Source organism: Glycine max, chromosome 5, assembly GCF_000004515.6.
Source record: "Glycine max cultivar Williams 82 chromosome 5, Glycine_max_v4.0, whole genome shotgun sequence".
Taxonomy (NCBI): domain Eukaryota; kingdom Viridiplantae; phylum Streptophyta; class Magnoliopsida; order Fabales; family Fabaceae; genus Glycine; species Glycine max.
The window spans coordinates 30,140,450-30,159,937 of record NC_038241.2 but is presented as its reverse complement, the minus strand read 5'-3'; the positions used below and the strand labels follow the sequence as shown (position 1 = coordinate 30,159,937).

Here is a 19,488-nt window from a genome sequence, read left to right as displayed (position 1 = left end):
AAAAGTTTGTTAAGTCATGGCAGCCCCAGATTTCCCTTATACTTGGTGGAGTGGGCCAATCAGGAATGTCCTTTATTCTCTTAGGGTCCATGGGAACCCCTTGATCACTATTTAAAAAATTAAGGAAAGTAATGCAATAAAACGTACCTTTTTGTAAATCATGAAGATTTTGATGATATCAAGAAGAATTTGCTTGAGAAAGAGGGAGATGTAAATCATGCAAGCTTTGATGGTGTCGAGAAGAAATCACATGTTTGTCATCATCAAAAAGGGGGAGAATGTGAATGTATGTATACATGATTTTGATGATGTCAAAGAAGAATCTAACAAGGCTACTTCAAATGATAAGCATTTGCTTCAAGAATAATTCAAGATTGCTTCAACAAACAAAGCCTTGTTTCAAGATTCACTAAAGACCAAGCCTTGCCTTAAAACAAAGTGCTTTCAAGACATGCAAGGCTCTGGTAATCGATTACCAGGAAGTGTAATCGATTACCAGAAGACAGGGTTGAGAAATAGCTGTTGAAAAAGGTTTTGAATTTGAATTTTCAACATGTAATCGATTACCATATGTCTGTAATCGATTACCAGCAACGAAACTTTGGAAATTCAAATTCAAAAGTCATAACCCTTCAAATTATAACTGTGTAATCGATTACACAAACATTGTAATCGATTACCAGTGGAAAGTTTTCAGAAAATCTGCCAACAGTCACATCTTTTCATTAGATTTGTGAATGGTCATCAAAGGCCTATAAATAGGTGACTTGGGCACGAATTTTAGAAATAGAGTTTTGCTTGGCAAAAGTGTCTTATCCTCTCAAAAGACAATGAGAGAGATTCCAAAAGAACTTCATTATCAAATGCTCTCTCAAAAGAAATCCTTGGCCAAACACTTGCAAAATCTATAAGGATTCCTACATGATCTTTATTGTAATATTCTTCTCTTGAAGAGAGAATTCTTCTTCCATTCTTCTTATTCAATGAGATTGGTTAAGAGACTGTGAGTCTCTTGTTGTAAAGGATTCCTGAACACAAGGGATGGGTTGTCCCTGTGTGGTTCAGACTTTGTAATGGATTTTACAAAGATAGTGGAAATCTCAAGTGGGTTGCTTGAGTACTGGATGTAGGCACGGGTTGTGGCCGAACCAGTATAAAACTGTGTTTGCATTCTCTCTTCCCTTATCTTGTTTATGTTATTGCAATCAATTTTGCCTTGCATGTTTATAGAACATTATTAAATTGATTGTTGTTGCTTCTTCTGCATTCTAAGCCTATCCCTCTTAAGATTATTGAGGCCACAAGGTCCAAGACTTTTTCTGTATTTTCATGTTGATTATTCCTACAAAAAAATACGACAAACCTAAGGTGTCTCATATCAGCACCTAGGTTTGTATTAAAACCAAAAATAAGAACAAACCTACCTAATAAGTTCCTATGTACATGAACCATGAAGATGTTGGGTGCATGACTAATTTTTCAAAAAAGGGTTGCAACACTCAAAACATTCATCATATCACTTATTTTAGGGATTTGATGCCTATTAATACCTATTTTGGGCACCAACAAAGCACAAAGATTTAAGCTCTTACAAACTAAACCCTCATCCAATAACTCCTTTACTTGAGGAATAACCTCAAGCCCAAGAGGTGTGGCAGTGCTAACAAGTGTCTTTTTACAAAGGAGAAGATGTGGAGGTTGTCTAAGAGGGGAAGTTTCTTTAATATTTGTCTTTATTTCAAAATGACTTTCTTTCTTAACTAACCTCTTGGAGGAGACACTTACCTCCTTACACTCTATGGAAGCAATGTCTTCCAAGGTTATTTTGATGATGCCAAAGAATCAAGAGTTAAGAAAATTCCAAAGATTCAAGAATCAAGTTTCAAGAATCAAGTTTCAAGAATCAAGATTCAAGAACAATCAAGATCAAGATTCAAGACTCAAGATTCAAGAATCAAGAGAAGACTCAATTAAGATAAGTATTAAAAAAAAAATTTCCAAAGCATTGAGTAACACAAGAAGTTTTCATAAAATCATTACCAAAGAGTTTTACTCTCTGGTAATCGATTAACAGAAGGTAGTAATCGATTACCAGTGTTTTAAAACGTTAAGATTTCAAATTTCAGGAGTTATAACTTATGTTTAAACAGTTTTAAATCATTTTAAACTTGTGTAATCGATTACACAATACTTGTAATCAATTACCAGAGCTTCTAAATGTTTTAATTTTCAAAATTCAAAATGAAGAGTCACATCTGTTGATGTGTAATCGATTACCAATGACTAATTTCGAAAAATATATTTCCAAAAGTCACAATTCTTCAAGTGACTTGTTTCTGAAGATTTTTTCAAAAGTCACAACTTTTTTAAGTGACTAGTTTTAAAGAAATTTCCAAGAGTCACAAACTTTGACTTGAGTCATCAAAAGATTATAAATATGTGACCATGGCAATGATTCTTTGAATCATCCTTCAACATCTTTATAATCATCAATCATCTATAATCTATCTTTCAATCGTTTTTCATCATCATCTCTCAACATCTTTCAATCAATCTTTCAATATCTTTCTAAAGAATTTTTCTGATTCATTTCTCTTCATCTTTTAAAAAAGTTTTTGTTCAACACTTTCTCTTCCAAGAAAAGTTTTTTGATCAAAAGCTTGTGATATTCATATTTTTCATTCTCTTCTCCCTTTGCCAAAAGAACAGAAGGACTAACCGCCTGAATTCTTTTGTGTCTCTCTTCTCCCTTACAAAAGATTCAAAGGACTAACCGCCTGAGAATTCTTTTGACTCTTCCCTTCCCCTTAAGCAAAAGATTTCAAAGGACTAATCGCCTGAGATATCTTTTGTTTCCCCTTTACAAAGATTCAAAGGACTAACCGCCTGAGAATTCTTTGTCCCAACACATTGGAGGGTACATCCTTTGTGGTAGAAGTAGAGGGTACATCTACTTGGGGATTGTTATACTTAGAACAAGAGAGAGTACATCTCTTGTGGATCAGTTCAAGTGGAGGGTACATCCACTTGGTTTTTCAAAGAGAACAAGGGAGGGTACATCCCTTGTGGATCTTTGGCTTGTAAAGGATTTTACAAGGTTGAAAGAAATCTCAAGAACCGTAAGTTTTTTGGGGACTAGATGTAGGCACGGTTTGTGGCCGAACCAGTATAAATCTTGTGTTTGTCTTCTTCTTCCCTACACTCTTTAATTTCCGCTGTGTACTTTTAATTATCGCTTTTACTTTTGGTTAAGTTTCTATTTCTGTTCTTTACTTTCTTAACTTTGTAGTAAAAGCCTAATTGAACCTTGTAACATTAAGAAGGATAGAATTTTAATTAGTCAAAACACGTTCATAATTAATTCAACCCCTCTTTCTTAATTATTCCGAGGCCACATGATCCAACACATTTCTCCTTAACCATTAAAGGTTGTCCTTCTTGGGGGTAAATTTCTTCACTAGATTCTTCCCTTTTTGCTTCTTCACTTTCACTAGAGGAAGGTGAAGTAGTAGCCTCATCTTGACTACTATAAATGTCTTGGCCCCTCATAATCATGGTTTTCTTGGTGGGGCATTGAGAAGTAATATGCCCTCTTTCAAGACATTTAAAGCACTTTATGGAGCTAGTCTTCTCTTGCATACTAGCCTTAAGGGGTTACTTTTCTATTGTCTTCCCCTTATCATCTTTGGGCTTAGAAGGTGTCACCCCTAAGATGCCTTGACCTTGTTCTTTCTTTGGATAAGAGTGAGAGCCATAAGATTTTGAAGTAGACTTCCTTTTAAGTTGTTACTCTATCCTTATTTCCCAATCTAAGTTAGCCTCTACATTGTCCTTCCCATGGAAGTATGGGAGGTTAATGTTAGCCTCTTAAGGCTTTTTTTCCTTTTCTCTCCAATAGGAGTGAGGTCTAAGATGTGCCCTATGCCTTCCTTCATAATAGTCACGAAGTTCTTTACTTAGGCTCTTGCAAGAGTTATGACTACTATAAGAGACATGTTTTTATTTTCTTAACTTTTTTAGTATTTTCCTTCTTTCTCCTTCCCTTATTTTCTCTTTTTCATCTTGACTTATTTCATCCACTCTTTTTTTCCTTTTTCTTTTCTCTCTTGTTTTTCTTTCCACAACTTAAGGGATCTCAACTCATCTAATATCTTATACAAGGGGTCCTTAGGAGTAGAACCCTCACCATTAACACTAGATGAAGAATGAAGACTCATGTTGGTTTCTAAGTTGTGGTTCTTTCTTGTTGGGGGTTTGAAAACAAAAGGTAAAAGAAACTATGGTTGAAACTAGCCAAAATAAACACTAAAAGAGGTGTGAAAGATAAGGCAAAAACTAATTGGTAAAAGGTAAACTATCTAGGCGGTTTGACAATGGAAGGTAAAGGAAATAAGCTATGAAAGTAAGCAAGAAATGTAAACTAGGCGAATCCTAAAAGTGTTTGGATGACCACATTTAAGGTTCCCAACAAAACACTCACAATCCTAAGGGAAAATTGCCTAAAATTGTTACACACAAATGGAAGTAGGGTGACCTATTGGAGGCTCCCAACTTACTTCCAATGAAAGGCCTTTTTGTTACAAAATTTGAAAGCAATGAAAGTAAGTAAATTGTCAATTTTAAAATTACAAAAAGGTCCTCAAGTTTTGGTGGTTGTTCTCTATTTGGTGATTCACTCAAATTAGAGTGCTTCTTAGTCCAATAGCTCTTAAGGTGGTTGGCCCCTTGCTTCTTGACTCAAATTCTTCAAGGGATGGTACCAATCCTCCTTTCCAATTCCCTATATGGCAACTCACAAACAAGGAAACAAAGAGGCAAGCAATAACCAAAGACAAAAAAAATGAAATGAAAGCTAAACCAATGGAGTTTTAACAAGATAATTTTTCAAGGATTATTCAACAATTAAAGCAATGAAAAGGACATAGAAGCAAGCTAGGACTCAAAGAGAAACTTAGAATGGCTCTAGAGTAGAGTAAAAAAAAACTGGAAAAAAAAGACTCAACAAACCTCTAGCTTTGGCACTTTTTTTCACACTAATTTTCAATAGAAATTTAGTAACTAAGATTGGTATAAAATAGGCACCAATTATAGAATAAATTTTGAGCCAAAACAACAAGCACACTTCCCTTTCACTTTTTTTCCTGGATACTGATTTTTCTGCAAACTTGTGTGATTTTTATTATTTTTTACTTTTATCCAAATCACTTGGTTCTTTTTTTATAATTTTTTCCATATGTGTAGAAAATTCAGTAAAACTTTCAGCTCAAAATTCTAAGTAACCAATTCTTAGTAATTTTTACAAGTTTGTATGTCCAAACTGCCAGCACCAGCAATTTCAGACTTCGAATTATTTTTTTAGCATGGAATATTGATTGCCTTGGGCTTACTTTCAACCTTCCTATGTATGTTTAACTCAATAGGCTTGTTTACCACAGTTTTAGGAGTTCAATATTCACTTAGAATCAAAATTTCAGCCAGCAATTCATTCACCAAAACTCAAATTCACAATAGACACAATCATAAGGAAACCTAAAAGTTCAAGAAAAGGATCACAATCAAAAACTCTCTAAGAATTTTGCATGAGCATGTTAAGGACTAATTAACAGCAAAGATTTGACTCAAATCAAATAATAGGCTAAAATAATTTCATACACTCATGAACAAATGAGTTAGACAAAGAAACAAGAAAAATAAAATTCAGTGCAACATAAGAAATCTTATGTGACAAGTTTCATGACTAGACATGACTTCTATGACAAAACTACAATACGTGAACAAGTCACTCTAGATTTTTGAGGTTTTATTATACTTTAATGTTTTTGTAAGAATTTTATGGTTTAGGTTTTAGCCACAAAAAATAACAAGACAACTCAAAGGAACCTAAACTCAACACAATTCATGGTTCAAGAACAAGAACAAGAAATTTGAACCATAGAAAATCAAATCTAGTTTCTATAGCAAGCTTAATCAGTGGAAACTCTAAAGAATCATGTTAAAAACATTTAGCACAAGACATGTGAGGAGATACATGGAGAAAAATGAAGAAACAACAATGGAAGAGAAGGTAAAGCAAAAAATTAATGGAGGTTTAAGGAGCACCTACTTGAAGCTCTTGTGCTCTGATACCACTTGATGGAAGCTTGCTTGTGGAGCTTCTATGGAGGATGGATCTTTGAGTTTCAATGAGGTCCTTCAACGGTGATTTTTCACCATGGAGATGCAACGGAAGGCAAAGGAGAAGAGAAGAGGGGAGGTACCATCCACTAGGGAATAAGCCATGGAAGAAGGAGCTTCACCACCAAGAATGTGCCTTGGATAAGAAGCTTGAAGAGGATGCTTTAATGGAGGAAAAGAAAAAGAGAGGGGGGAGCACGAAATTGAAGGAAGAAAAGAGGAAGAGAAGTTGAACTTTGAAGTTTGTCTCATAAAACTCTCATTCATCAAAGTTACAACAAGTGTTACACATGCTTCTATTTATAGACTAGGTAGCTTCCTTGAGAATTTTTCTTGAGAAAACTTCCTTGAGAAGCTTCTTTGAGAAAACTTCCTTGAGAAGCTAGAGCTTAGCTACACACACCCCTCTAATAACTAAGCTCATCTCCTTGAGAAGATTCCTAAAGAAGCTAGAGCTTAGCTACACGCACCTCTCTAATAACTAAGCTTACCTCTTTAAGATGAGAAGCTAGAGCTTAGCTACACACCTCTTATAATAGCTAAGCTCACCCCATGCCAAAATACATGAAAATACAAAAATGTCCCTACTACAAAGACTACTCAAAATGCCCTGAAATACAAGGCTAAAATCCTATATTACTAGAATGGCCAAAATACAAGCCCAAAAAAAAGGAAAAACCTATTCTAATATTTACAAAGAAGAGTGGATCTAACCTTGGCCCATGTGCTCAAAAAATCTACCCTTAGGTTCATGAGAACCTTAGGGCCTTCTTTAACAGCTCTAGTCCAATCCTCTTGGAGTCTTCTATCCAATACCCTTGGGGAATAGGATTGCATCACATAAGGCTTTGGGATCGATCGTGCGCCCCATTGAAGGATGGCAATGGATTGTCACACTTTGGTATGTGACCAAGTGAAAATTTCCTAATTTAAGGTCATAGAGTGATGTCAAGGGTCTCTCACAAAAGAATTTATATAACATGGGCTAATCACGAAAGAATTTATATAACGAAGCTATCCTTGGATTCGAAAGGAATCCCAAAGAGTTTGCATGAGAGACTAACATCAGATATACCCTACTATCACAATTGTCTTTGGGCATCTTCCACGAGCTCCTGGTCAAATGAGTTTTCTTCTCAAATGCGCAAGTGCGAACCTCAAGGGTTATAAATATATATATATATATATATATATATATATATATATATATATATATATATATATATATATATATATATGAAGAGAAATCAAATTACACTGGTATAATTTTGACAACGATTACAAAACTCACAGTTTGATTGAAAGTTCCTTTCACATAGATCACATATGCAAAATTTCATATTAATCCAAAATCATTTGCTACTTTGTTCGTACAGATTAAAACCAACGTAATATAAATATTTCAAAATATACTAAAATATGAATCTTTTGATTATTTTCTTGTTCTTGTTTAATTTTGAGACATAATTTGACAAAATGATCTTGTTAAATATGTAGATATAATTCAACAGTTGGATCAATAAAAATCAAACTCTATATCAAGTTATAAAAATGGTGTAGTAGTTGTTGTCAAAGTTACGCCCTGATATAATTTGATTCATCATATATATATATATATATATATATATGACTAAATGACTTATTGAGTTTTTTATCTTATTTTTTTGTTCATTTTGTTTCTTTAATCTATTTAAAATTGATTTTATTAATCATTTAAAAATGAACATTTTGTTCACTTTTTTCCCTTTCCCTCCCACTTCATTTTTTAAAAAAATTCATTATTAAATAATTAACGACGTCAATTTTAAATGGATCGAAAGACTAAATCGAACTAAAAAAAAAAAAATAAAGGAATAATTCTGCTTTTTCAAAGATAAATAATCAAATAGGTTATTTGGCCTATGTGTGTGTATACGTTCACTAACCATTCTTACATGACATTGACATTCAAACTCGCATCCTTGTGGTATACAAATCTCTCTAAAAGGGACTATCTTCATAGTAAAGAAGTTATCCTTTCTTATATCATCAGATTGACATCAGAATCGCTAAACGTCCAACTTGTGGTACGGGCTTTATGTGGCATGTTTCCGAGCTAGATTGCAAAACCGAAAGCCGGGGGGAGGGGTTTGTTTAACATCCTTAGATAATGGATTTGTCATTTGTTAATGATTATTTATAATTATTATAAAGGAAATAATCTCATATTGTGTTATATCTTTTTTTAATACTTTTTTACCTTCAATTATTATAAATCACTACAACATTTTATTTTAACTTCTAACAATAGTTATATCTTTCAAAACAAGTTATACTTAACTATCTAGATAGATAGCTTCTAAATAAAATGCCCTTTTTTCATTTTATAGTAAAAACTGAAATGGTGATTTTGGGATAAATTAAGACATTCAAGTTTGTGACAAAACCCGAAAAACGCGTAATTGTCCCTTAAATTGCATATCCCGAATCCTAATCGCATGCGATCCATTCTTACAAACAAAGCCGTAGTTTAGTTGGAAAGGGTCTTTTTCTTTCCTACTTGGAAGGTTTCTTCTTCGTATTTCTCGTAAAACTCTCAACCTCAAAGGTACGAATACGTTTATGTCCCCACCTGATAAATTCGTCTTTCAAACTCTCTTCGCACTCCAAATTGTTGTTGTTATGGATTCCTTTGTTGTTGGTTGCTCATAGATTCTTTTCTTCTCGTTTTCTTCATCACGCTTCCTCTGCAATTGGGGATTTTTTTATATAAAAAACATTTTTTTTTGTGATTGGCGATGAACGAATTGGAAAAACCATTTGCATGGATGCGAAATGAACATTTGTTGTTGATTTCTTACTTTGAATTCGGGGGTTTATGAACCGTTGCAGAAATCGAATGCAACCTGTCTGGTTGGTTCGGTTTCAGGGTGATGATGGTTCAATTTAAGAGCTGAAAATTGTTTTTGATGATTTGTCTTGACAATTTGAAAGTATAACTTATGTTATTTCGAGATTTGCTTTGATAAGAATAATTTGATAATCAAAGTTTAATTTGATGATGTGGATATTACTTCCCAGCCTTTTTATTAACAAAAATAGATATATGGTGCTAGGTGTATGAAGAGTAAAAAGGATTTATTGTTCATGTTGTTTTGTTTTTGCATGTTTCATTGTTTCACATCACAAGCTGTCAATCTGACAGGAAATATCTTCTTGATTTGTGATGTGATTGAATCATTCTTTCACCTCAAATGGTTTTTTGGTTAAGAAAAACTTATATGTCAACGATTTCAATGTAAATGAAAATATAAAAAATCATGTGCCTCTAAAAATAACCTCGTATAAATACATCAACCCGACTTATTTTTGTGTATATATATATATATATATATATATATATATATATATATTAATTTAAGGAAATTAAATGGGATACATGATTAAATATTGATCACTATTTACTAATTGTCAGTGGTATCTGTGGCCTCACAAAAACAAAGGTACCAAAGGAAACTTGCAATAATTCTAAATATTAAGGTAGTATTACAATACATGTTGGAATCTGTTCTTGCACGGGTGAATTTGAAGAAGAAGCTGAGAGCTGTTAGATATGGTTGTAATTGGAAGAATATCTTATTTCTTTAGCTTCTTTTTCTGTCTCTCTTTTTTGGTAGTAAAACATAATTGGGTAGTGTTTGACTCTTGGATTTTAGAGCCTATTTGATTCAAGAAGACTGGTGGCAAGAAAGGTTACCCTTAAATAGAGAAATAAATATACTCTAGTAAAAAGGAAATTCATCTTTATGTCATGGATTGAGGCTAGGCAAAAGGTGAAAAAGACCTGATTGAAGGAATAGAAGTAAAAAGGAGATTCATCTTTATGTCATGAATTGGGACTAGGCAAAAAGTGAAAAAGACCTGATTGAAGAATAGTAGAAGCAAAATGTTAGTGCCTTAGTGAATCTGTGTAGTGGGATAAGATATTCTAATTTGGTTTGGAGATGCATACTTTACTGTTATGAGATTTCTAAAAATGAGAAATAGAAGGAACAGGACATTTTTTACTGAACCATGTTTGATCTGAGATGTTGTTGACAGTTAGATAAGAATACATGCATTTTTGTGCCTGGTTGAAAGTCATGATCCGAGTACTGTCTGTAGCATTCAATAGATTAATTAGATTAGGAAAAAGAAAGGGCCGATACGATGTTCATTACTGAAGGTGAAGGGGTTAATCTCTTACTGGTGAAATCATTACAACTACTTTTGAAATGCTGGATTTATAAAACATGTTTCTCTCTTAATTTTTCCTGCACAGCTAGTTGCTTTTGACTCTTTTGGTCTTCTGAAAATATTTTAAAGTAAAGGCACATATGGAAGTAGCCAGCCATATGCTATTCAACATTTTTAATATTTTTGAATTTTTGTTAATTTTATTGTGATATCACTTAGTGACCTCACACCTTTGAGCCTGCTTGTGATACTGATCATGTTTGACAGCTTCAGTTCTCTTCAGTGCTCATTGATGTTTTACTTTGCTAAGCTAATGAAACTCCTTTACTATGTGAAGGCATTTACAGACCTATGCATGGTAGTAGTAATGCTGTGGAAGAAGTTAACTACATGCTAATAGGTGTTTGTATTTTAAATGTAATTGTAAAATCTGGACAGTAGACCTGGTCTGGCGGCTGGTTTGAGGTCAACTAACCAACCAGGTTGAATGGGTTGATCGAGTTTGACTGAAAACTGATCAGCATGTCTAACCAGCCCAGTCAAGGATCCAGTTCACCTTTTTTCACAACATAAATTTAAAATATCTGATCCCTTGGATTTGGATGATCTCAGAGAATTTTGGTTTTGAATTGTAGGAAAAAAGAAAAGGCATTTAGTTATATGGATAACAAATCACCAAGCAAGGAGTCCAAGGAGGAGACACGTGAGTCGCTTATCGCTATCTCTAACTCTTTACCTGATAAAACTCTGGAATCAAAGTCTGCCTTGGAGAGCAAGAAATCAGATGGGGTTGCGATGCAAAACCGTGATCAAGATGACAAGTTTAGGTCTGAACTGATTTCAATTTCTTATGCTGAATCCCCTGATGAAAAAATTTGATCAGTTTCAATGGTAAACTAGTTCATGTGTAACTCCTGGATTATCGTTTGGTTGATCTTTCTCTATGTCAATGTTGTGACTTGACTGTTTATATACTGTCTCAGCTATCGTGCAACTCTATGTAAATACTTTCACCGGCTACATGCTTGGGTCATATGTTGTAACGACCGTGACAACTGACAAGTGTGTTGTCTAAGTACTATGTTAATTCATGTGAGATACTTGAAAGTTCAAAGCGTAGTACATTTTCATATGTTAAATAACGCAGTGTTTTGGCCTCCTCTTTACTGTTATTAAATTTGTCATCCTCCTTTTCAAGCGAAGAAGCTCCATTTTTTTATGCCCTACCCCTATGAATAACTTTTTTTCTACTGCAGATTATGTGCATGTTATTTGGATTAAAGTTGAGAAAGTCCAAAAGTAATTTTAGTTTGGAAGCAATATTGTTTTTCCTTCATTTATGGTTTGTTTGGAATGACGGTGCGGTCACACAAAATCGAGGTTAAAATCACAATGTCTTGGAGTAATTCTTTGTTGCTTCTAAAAAATCATGTTTTTTTTTTGTGAATTTTTGGATCCACTATGATTTTGGTGGCATCTAAACATACATGATATATTAGAATTCATTAGTGTGCATTGAAATTTACAAGATGTTTTTTACTGTAAAACGAAGAAAGAAAGTTAACAAGAAAAAAAATTGTTTATCCACTAACTTCTGCCTAATAATAAGGTTGACACATATACAAAAAAAATTAAATTTGATTCTCACTGTAATTATTGTAAAAGAAAATGAGAAGAAAACATGTTTATAGAAATACTAAAAATTTATTCATAAAAATAAATCATCAAATTTATCGTTTGAAATTATATTTTGATGTTACTTTAATTATAGAATTAACAAAACTAAAAAAAGTCTCTCAATTAAACGCAAACACACATTATAGTCATCACTTCCAAAAAATGCATGTAATGTTTGACTTAAGTGTTAGAGTAATAAAGAAGTATAATTTTGAATTTTCCCAAGCTAAGTCTTGTCTAAACCTTGCAAAATCTTAATGACATAATGATTTTTAAATCCTCCTAACTTTTACCCAATTGTAATAATTATTGTTAAGAAGAATTGCATCTGACAATTTCACCTAGAATTTAATGTGTTACTCTTACGGCACGCCCTCTTATAATTTTCAAGGTTCTAGACCAAGTAGGAAGAGCAACTTTTAATTTATTATGAAACCCACACAATGAATTCAACAAGATTTTATTAATTACTAATATTTGCCTATATGAAAAATATGACTTAAGTAATAATAGTAATGTATATTTTAAAGTCTAAAATAACATTTAATGCTTTTTTTTAAAAAATATATTTATAATCCAAGTATTTTTTTTATAAATTTTATTAAATCTAAGAAGTAAATTGGCAACGGTTCATAATTTCATAAATTAAATTGGTCATTTTAAAAAAAATGATCAAATAAGATTTATTTACCCCTTTTAATCTATTTTTAAAAAAATAGGTCTTAATTACTTTTAATGGAATTAATTGAATTAGATTTAAAAATACTTCATTTTTAATTAATTGGTATTGATCGTGTCTGAGTCGTATGTCGTTTGAGTCGGGGATGGTCATGGAGGAACACGACTCGGAGAAGGTGGAGATCGTCCTCAAAACCATTGGTCCTGCACGACCCTCTCGCCTCCTCGTTCCTTCTTCTATCAAGGTTTCTCCTTTTCCCTTCAATTCCCAATTTCTAGGGGTTTTTTCTTCTTCTTTTTTAATTTTTAATTTTCGATTCCAGCATCCCAATACACACGATTTCAATTGACAATTTTTCTCCCCTCTTTTCTGGGGCTTTGGCAAATGAAAAATTAAAAAAGCATCCCAAGTTAGTGAGAGAATGAATACCATTTCACAGATGACAAAATTTTCACTTGACAATGATACTTAGTTAGGGTTAGTTGCAATTGGATCATTGATTGTGGGTTTTATGATATCTATATTTGTGCATGTGACAACATGAATCATGCCATTGGAATTTGTTTCTGCATCAGTGTGTTTAATTAAAGCTTCACAAACTAGAAAGCCTCAGCCAAAGTGTGCCTTCATAGCTCAAATTGCCAACAATTTTACTTTAAATTCGTTAGTGTTATGTTTTTCTGAAAACTATGTTATTTGGGAAGGGGGAAATTGAAGCTACCAAGTACCAAGCCATGTTTATTTTGGCCTTAATTTTCTTTTGGCAAGAATGGTGATGGTTCATTTTGATTTATTTTAAATTAGTTAGTTTGATGATCCATCTTGTTAATACTGTATTACATCTTTTTTGTCACTTTTGTTTCTTCTAAATCCGCATATAGGTGTGTGATTTGAGGAGATTAATTGCTAGGAATGAAAATTTGCAAATTTACAACTTGAGTCTTATTTTACGCGGAAGTGCACTGTATGACACGAAAAATGGAGATGATGTATACATACAACTCAATGATGGAGGTATAGTTATAGTCTTGATTTTTTTATTTGACCAATGCACTATATTATCATTTTTTTTAAACAAAGAAAGAAGAATCACCTATGTCATTTCCACCTCAAAGTTGCAGCTGCCTCTGGTGTGTCCTTCTATAGTCTATACTATGGCACATTATTAGTATTCATTCTTTCAACTTGGATATTGGTCTTAATGAGTTTACCTTTCATAAACACTTTTCTTCCTTGTTCAGCATAAGTATAATTGTATAACCATCAGTTTAGATCATTCTCTCCATAAATTTATTCTTGGCCTTTTAAAAAATTAACATACTTGATTACTTGTTGATCATATTGATTACTTTTTTTTTCTGTTTGGGGCAATAGTATTTTACAATTTTTTATGCATGGGATGTTAACTTTTCTTACAAAGATGTGATTAATTGCTATTTATTTACTAGATTGCTTGATTGTTGCTGTCAAACCAATGCCACCAGTGAAAGATGGATATGACAATGATGATGAGGATGAAGATCTGGTAAAATCAATTCATTAATGTCTAGCAAAGTGGCCTTAATGTCAATTTGGTACTCATTTGACTCAATGCTATCTCCTTGATTTCTGCTTCTGCAGAAGTTTCGGCTTCCTCACTCATCAAGTTGGTGGAAGAAGAGGCTGTACTCTTTTCTACATGATAATTTGAAGCTTCCAGGTAATAAGTTGCATAAATGGTATTTGTTTAGACACTAGTAAATTACTATTTTGATCCTTGAAATATGTATTCGTTAACTGTTGAATTCATAATGTTCAAATCACCGTTTGACTTTTTTTCTCGATGATATCATTTGAATATTCCTTTTTCAAAATCTTCTAGTTACTTCAATTTGGCCCTTAAAGCATCTTCAGTGTTTCTTTTGGAATATTATATGCATGACCATAATCTGCTTGCAAGGGGACAAAATAAAAACTGGAATCATTCAGTAAGTGTTGCATTCTTCCAGGAATCACTTTAGATGTGTGGATCTTTTATGGGCAATAATGATGATGATGATGATGATCATAGTTCCCTTTGAGATTAACAATCTTCTAAATATGCTCATCCCCCATTGACAGATATTCTTTTGATGGTAATTTTCACTCTGAGTCTGAAGGCATGGCTTCTCATAATTTTGTGGTTTATCCTGGCTCCTGTTGCCCATAGATGGGATCTCGGACCTTTGTATGTATGTCTCCTTTCTTCCTTTCTTTTTTTGGGCTTTTAGTCCACGAGTCTATCTGTTTTTTTGGGTCCAAGTCCACTATCCTATTCCTATCTATCTTCCCCATGTATAGCTGGGACTTGGGATGCTGGACTATAAAATTCAGTTAACAAATGACTGTAATTATTTCTGACTTTTTTTGGTCGACAAGTCAATTCAGCTAATAACACTCTGGCCTGGTCATTTGAACTTATCTTGAATTTGAAATTTCCCCCATGGAACGACTTTCGGAAAAAAAACAAACTATGCTGTCTTTTTGGAAAAAAACAATTATGAGCGTATATTTTTTGGCAAATTTCACTCCTTTCTTTTATAAATCGTATGGTTAGATATTCGTCTGATATGCTGAAAATGTTGAAGGGCGAACCCTGGCATAGCGGTAAAGTTGTGCCTTGGTGACTGGTTGGTCATGGGTTAGAATCCGGAAACAACGTCTTTGCATATGTAAGGATAAGGTTGTGTACAATAACCCTCCCCCATACCTTCGCATATCAAGGAACTTCCAGGCACTGTGGTATGCTAGTTTATGCTGCGAATGTCCCTGATCCATGGTCTCCCCAAACCCATAATTTTGATTTGACATTGTAGAGATTAAACTAAGATGTCTTACAAGGGTACTTTCTGGTCATTGTATACGATAGAATTTGCGTGTCTTTATCGTTTGTCACAACTTTCCTGCAGATACTTGCAACTGGCTTTTGTCTCATTCTTTTCAATCTTGGAAAGCGCCAAGCTGGTGACATAAGGTATGACTGGACATTATTTGTTGTAATACTACTATATTGTTCAAAATGTTGTACAATGTGAAAGCCAAATCTGAAAATTCAAGCAAGACTTGTTTATGTTAGTGACCTTCATTATTATCAAAAGCAGCAAAACAAAATGAAGTACAAAAGTTTGAGAATGAACTGTAAATATGGTAAAATCCTGGATTGAAAATTGAACATATCTAAGTAATAGTAAGTATATCAGGATGTTAAAGCCTTTTTTTTGTCCCTTAGGAAAAATCCTACTATAATGTGTAATATCTCAACCAGCTTCATGTGTTAACCTTCTCAGATTGCTCAATCCATGAGAATGATGTCATAGGCTTAGTAATCCAGTTTTCTATTTCGAAACATGGAAGTATTACTGCTTATTCTCAAATAGAAAGACAAAAAGGAGTATATTGATTATTGACAATTTGGCTAATGATATGTATTTCATGTCTCGTCTCTGACATCATTTACATGCTCAACTTTTCATGGTTACATGTATTCACAATATATTTACGGGAAGCATTCTGAATGCATGCATTTTTTACCAATTATTACTGATCGTGATTATCAAATTTAGTTGGAAACTATTTTGATATATTTTCTACTCTACAACAAAATCTTGCAGTGCATATTCCATCTTTAATGAAGACTTCAGAGAGCTTCCAGGGACGCTGAATGCAGATCGACTTGATAGAGATATAAGAGCAGGACAGTTTTGAGCCCTACTTCACTGCACTCTTTCCAATCATCCCAACACTACTGATGTCAAGTCACATGCTATATATCTGCACAATCACAAGGAGATAATTGACTAGCCAAAGAGTTAACAAGTACAGTGTCAATGAAAATGACAAGTTTTCTATGAGAAGCTATGCCCCCTTCTGTGTATATATCTCTGTACTAAGATGTATTGACATGATTGAGATGAACATATTTCATTGTGGATTACTCTGTCTATGTCTCTTGTACCGAGGTTCCTGTTTATGAATTTCAGAGTTTACACTTTCGGTGCAGCGGGAAGCTTTGGGCCATATATGCAGTGACTTGTCAGGAATCAAAACCTGACAGCCATTGTAATGTAGGTAGTAAATTTTTTCGTTAAATTATTATTTATAATTTCTTTTATTTATTATAATTTTTAACTGAAAAAGTATAAATTTTTTTAAAAAAAAGCTACTGATTTGAAAAAGTCATAGATTGATTTTATGTTAAAAGCCAGAAACATATAATACTCCCTGTCTCTAATTACTACAAATATTTAGTAATGTAGGTAGTATAAGATATAGTTGACTAATTTATGTCATGAAGAAAATTAGTTAATTTAGTTATTAGTATTTAATTTGTTCATAATTATAATATTTTTCAAATTGAACATTAATTTTATTGGAAACCTTTTTATCTTCTTAAATCTCCATAGGAGATAAAGAGATGAATTAAGATATTTTAGTCAAAATAATTAATGCATAGACAATTGAAATAAAGTTTTATAAAAGGAAATTTTTTTTAAACTAAGTCTTACAAATATGACCGAGGAGAGTATGCCACTTAGCTAGATAGTTCCTATAAACCTTAATGAATAACATTAGTGATTTTTGAGAGAAAGAATGTTACAAACACTCTTTGACAATTTCTTTTTATTACATCAGCTGTTATTAGATAAATTTTATGTTAGTTTCATTGAATTTGAAATTAGTTTAGGTTCAGTACTAAAGAGGTCTAACTCAATTGGTTGAATAATAGTATATGAGTTGTTGTAAATTATCTGATACTATTTGTTTTTTCACGGATAAAAAAAAAAAAAGAAGTTTGGGTTCAGTAGGATTTATATGAAATTTATTTAATGATGAAAATTAAAAATAATTAAAAGATTGCGTTGAGAAACATGTTAGAATGTTTTTGTAAAAGAAAAATTTGTTTCCGTTCCGTTCCCAAATGATGTGGATTATGCTTTACTTTCCTTTCCTCTGCAAAGTCAAACTCAAACACCAGATTAGAGCACATTTTATGAAAGACGATATGGACCGTGTTGGCGTGCACTTTCACTTTCACTGTTTCATGTTATATGTTATTATTTTACACGTTTTGTTTGTATTAAAATTATTTTTAATAACGCTTTTATTTATTAATATCTCACTTAAATATTTAAATGTTTTATTTACGTAACTAATATTATATTTATAAAAGTATTCATTACCCTACTCTATTCACTTAGTCCCTATAGGTGATTTCCATTTTAAATTTTGGAAAATGTTACACAAATCACTTGGAGGATTACAATGCTCAATTGATTGAGAAATTATTACACAAAAAGTGATATCCTTATTATTATCCAGTGTATGGAAGTCTCACTTGATCAAAAGTATAACATTACAACTTGTCATTATCCACCAGATAAGACTAATGATCTGCTAAAGAAATCTTGTATAAAGGTGTGCAGTAAGAGAGTGACTTCTTCAGGATAAGGATGGCCAAAATCCTATCCTTCTCAACGTGTGTCACATGTCTACTGTCAGAATCTGCTTTATGTCTCAAGTTTATCTTGAGTCTGCTTTATGACTTAGCCTTATCTTGCTTTTAGAAAGTAAATTCTTTGTTATCTTCTTTTGTAATAATCTTATCCTTCCAGGATAAGACCTTGTATATTGGTGTTCGTTCTCTTTCTATATAAAGAGGACTAGTTTGTATGTTTAGGCATACTGAATTCAATAACACTCTATTTTTACTAAAATGTCTCTTCTCTAAACTTCCCCTTCTATGAAACTCTGAGTTATATAATGTTTATCATTTGAAACTCTCACTAGCTACTATGTTTTACACTCGCCTCTTTGAGGATCTTGTGTATTAGAACGCTGAATATTGATATCAATGAGAAGTTATCTCTATGGTCTGTAGAAATCTTGAGTCAAAGTTATTTAAAGATGCTTAATGCCCAAAGGTGTGACTCGGGAAAGTATAACGGATATACGAAGATGATAGATATAATAAGTTGAGTCAACTAAACCAAATGGTTTCAGAGCCACCCATGAGGTGGCTTAAAAAGTTATTAATTTATAATATTTTATCTCTTAAAAGAAAAAAAATGAAATAAAAAAAATGCTTGTAGTTAAAAAAAGACCTAAATTGGAACTCCCTTCAACTTTGCACGGTCACCTTTCTCCCTTTGTTCCTCCAACCCGACCTTTGCACCAACAAACCCCTCTTGCGCAATACGACCCCCTTCCGATGTTGCTCCCACGCATTTGTTGTGAAAGTTGTTCCCAATTGCTTCTGTTGTGAAGCTTTGATGCACCACTTCTAAAGGTGGTTCAGCTTGAGTTGTTGTTGCAGTTATGTTAATCTCTTCACCTGAAGGTATTATTATTCTTTTATATGAAAATATCATTGGTCTAACCTTGAACACTTTCCCTTGTAAAGTTTGAGATATTTAATTGTTTATTAGTTTTTTTCTAGGTGACGATGTGTGAAGCATGAGAGTGTTGAAGGGGGATCACTCATGACTTTTGGTATCATGACTTTTGGTATTGTTTGTTATGGGGACAATTGAAGAAATTCAACTATTTATGCAGATTTGGGATTGTTCACTTTGGTGGGTACAAGTTGTGATTTACTTTATGGGAGGATTTAAGCTTTTTGTAACATACAACTTGGGTTATCCTTTAGTTATATGATAGGTAGTTCATATAAAGAGGAAATTATAACCTCAAATGTGGGAGTTAGCTTGGTTGTTAATTAGGAAGGA

The 19,488-nt window shown here is 32.9% G+C and overlaps 1 protein-coding gene and 1 long non-coding RNA gene across 3 annotated transcripts; both read left to right on the top strand.

The window, feature by feature from the left end:
- Positions 1-8,151: 8,151 nt before the first annotated feature.
- Positions 8,152-11,503, top strand: LOC100500280 (uncharacterized). The gene is made up of 2 exons (XR_414368.4): positions 8,152-8,761; positions 11,025-11,503. It is a non-coding gene; the product is annotated as an uncharacterized lncRNA (long non-coding RNA).
- A 1,329-nt stretch (positions 11,504-12,832) lies between these two features.
- On the top strand, positions 12,833-16,761 carry LOC100793775 (SAYSvFN domain-containing protein). 2 transcript variants are annotated; one of them, XM_006579356.4, is made up of 7 exons: positions 12,833-12,989; positions 13,627-13,759; positions 14,194-14,270; positions 14,366-14,444; positions 14,846-14,951; positions 15,673-15,737; positions 16,375-16,431. In XM_006579356.4, exons 1-6 carry the CDS (start codon positions 12,873-12,875, stop codon positions 15,734-15,736), a joined length of 576 nt encoding a protein of 191 aa, XP_006579419.1. In that variant the 5' UTR covers positions 12,833-12,872; the 3' UTR covers position 15,737; positions 16,375-16,431. The 2 variants fall into 2 exon arrangements, with proteins under 2 accessions (XP_006579419.1, NP_001242590.2); NM_001255661.3 differs by having other exon boundaries at positions 12,853-12,989; positions 14,846-14,955; positions 16,375-16,761.
- Positions 16,762-19,488: the final 2,727 nt, after the last annotated feature.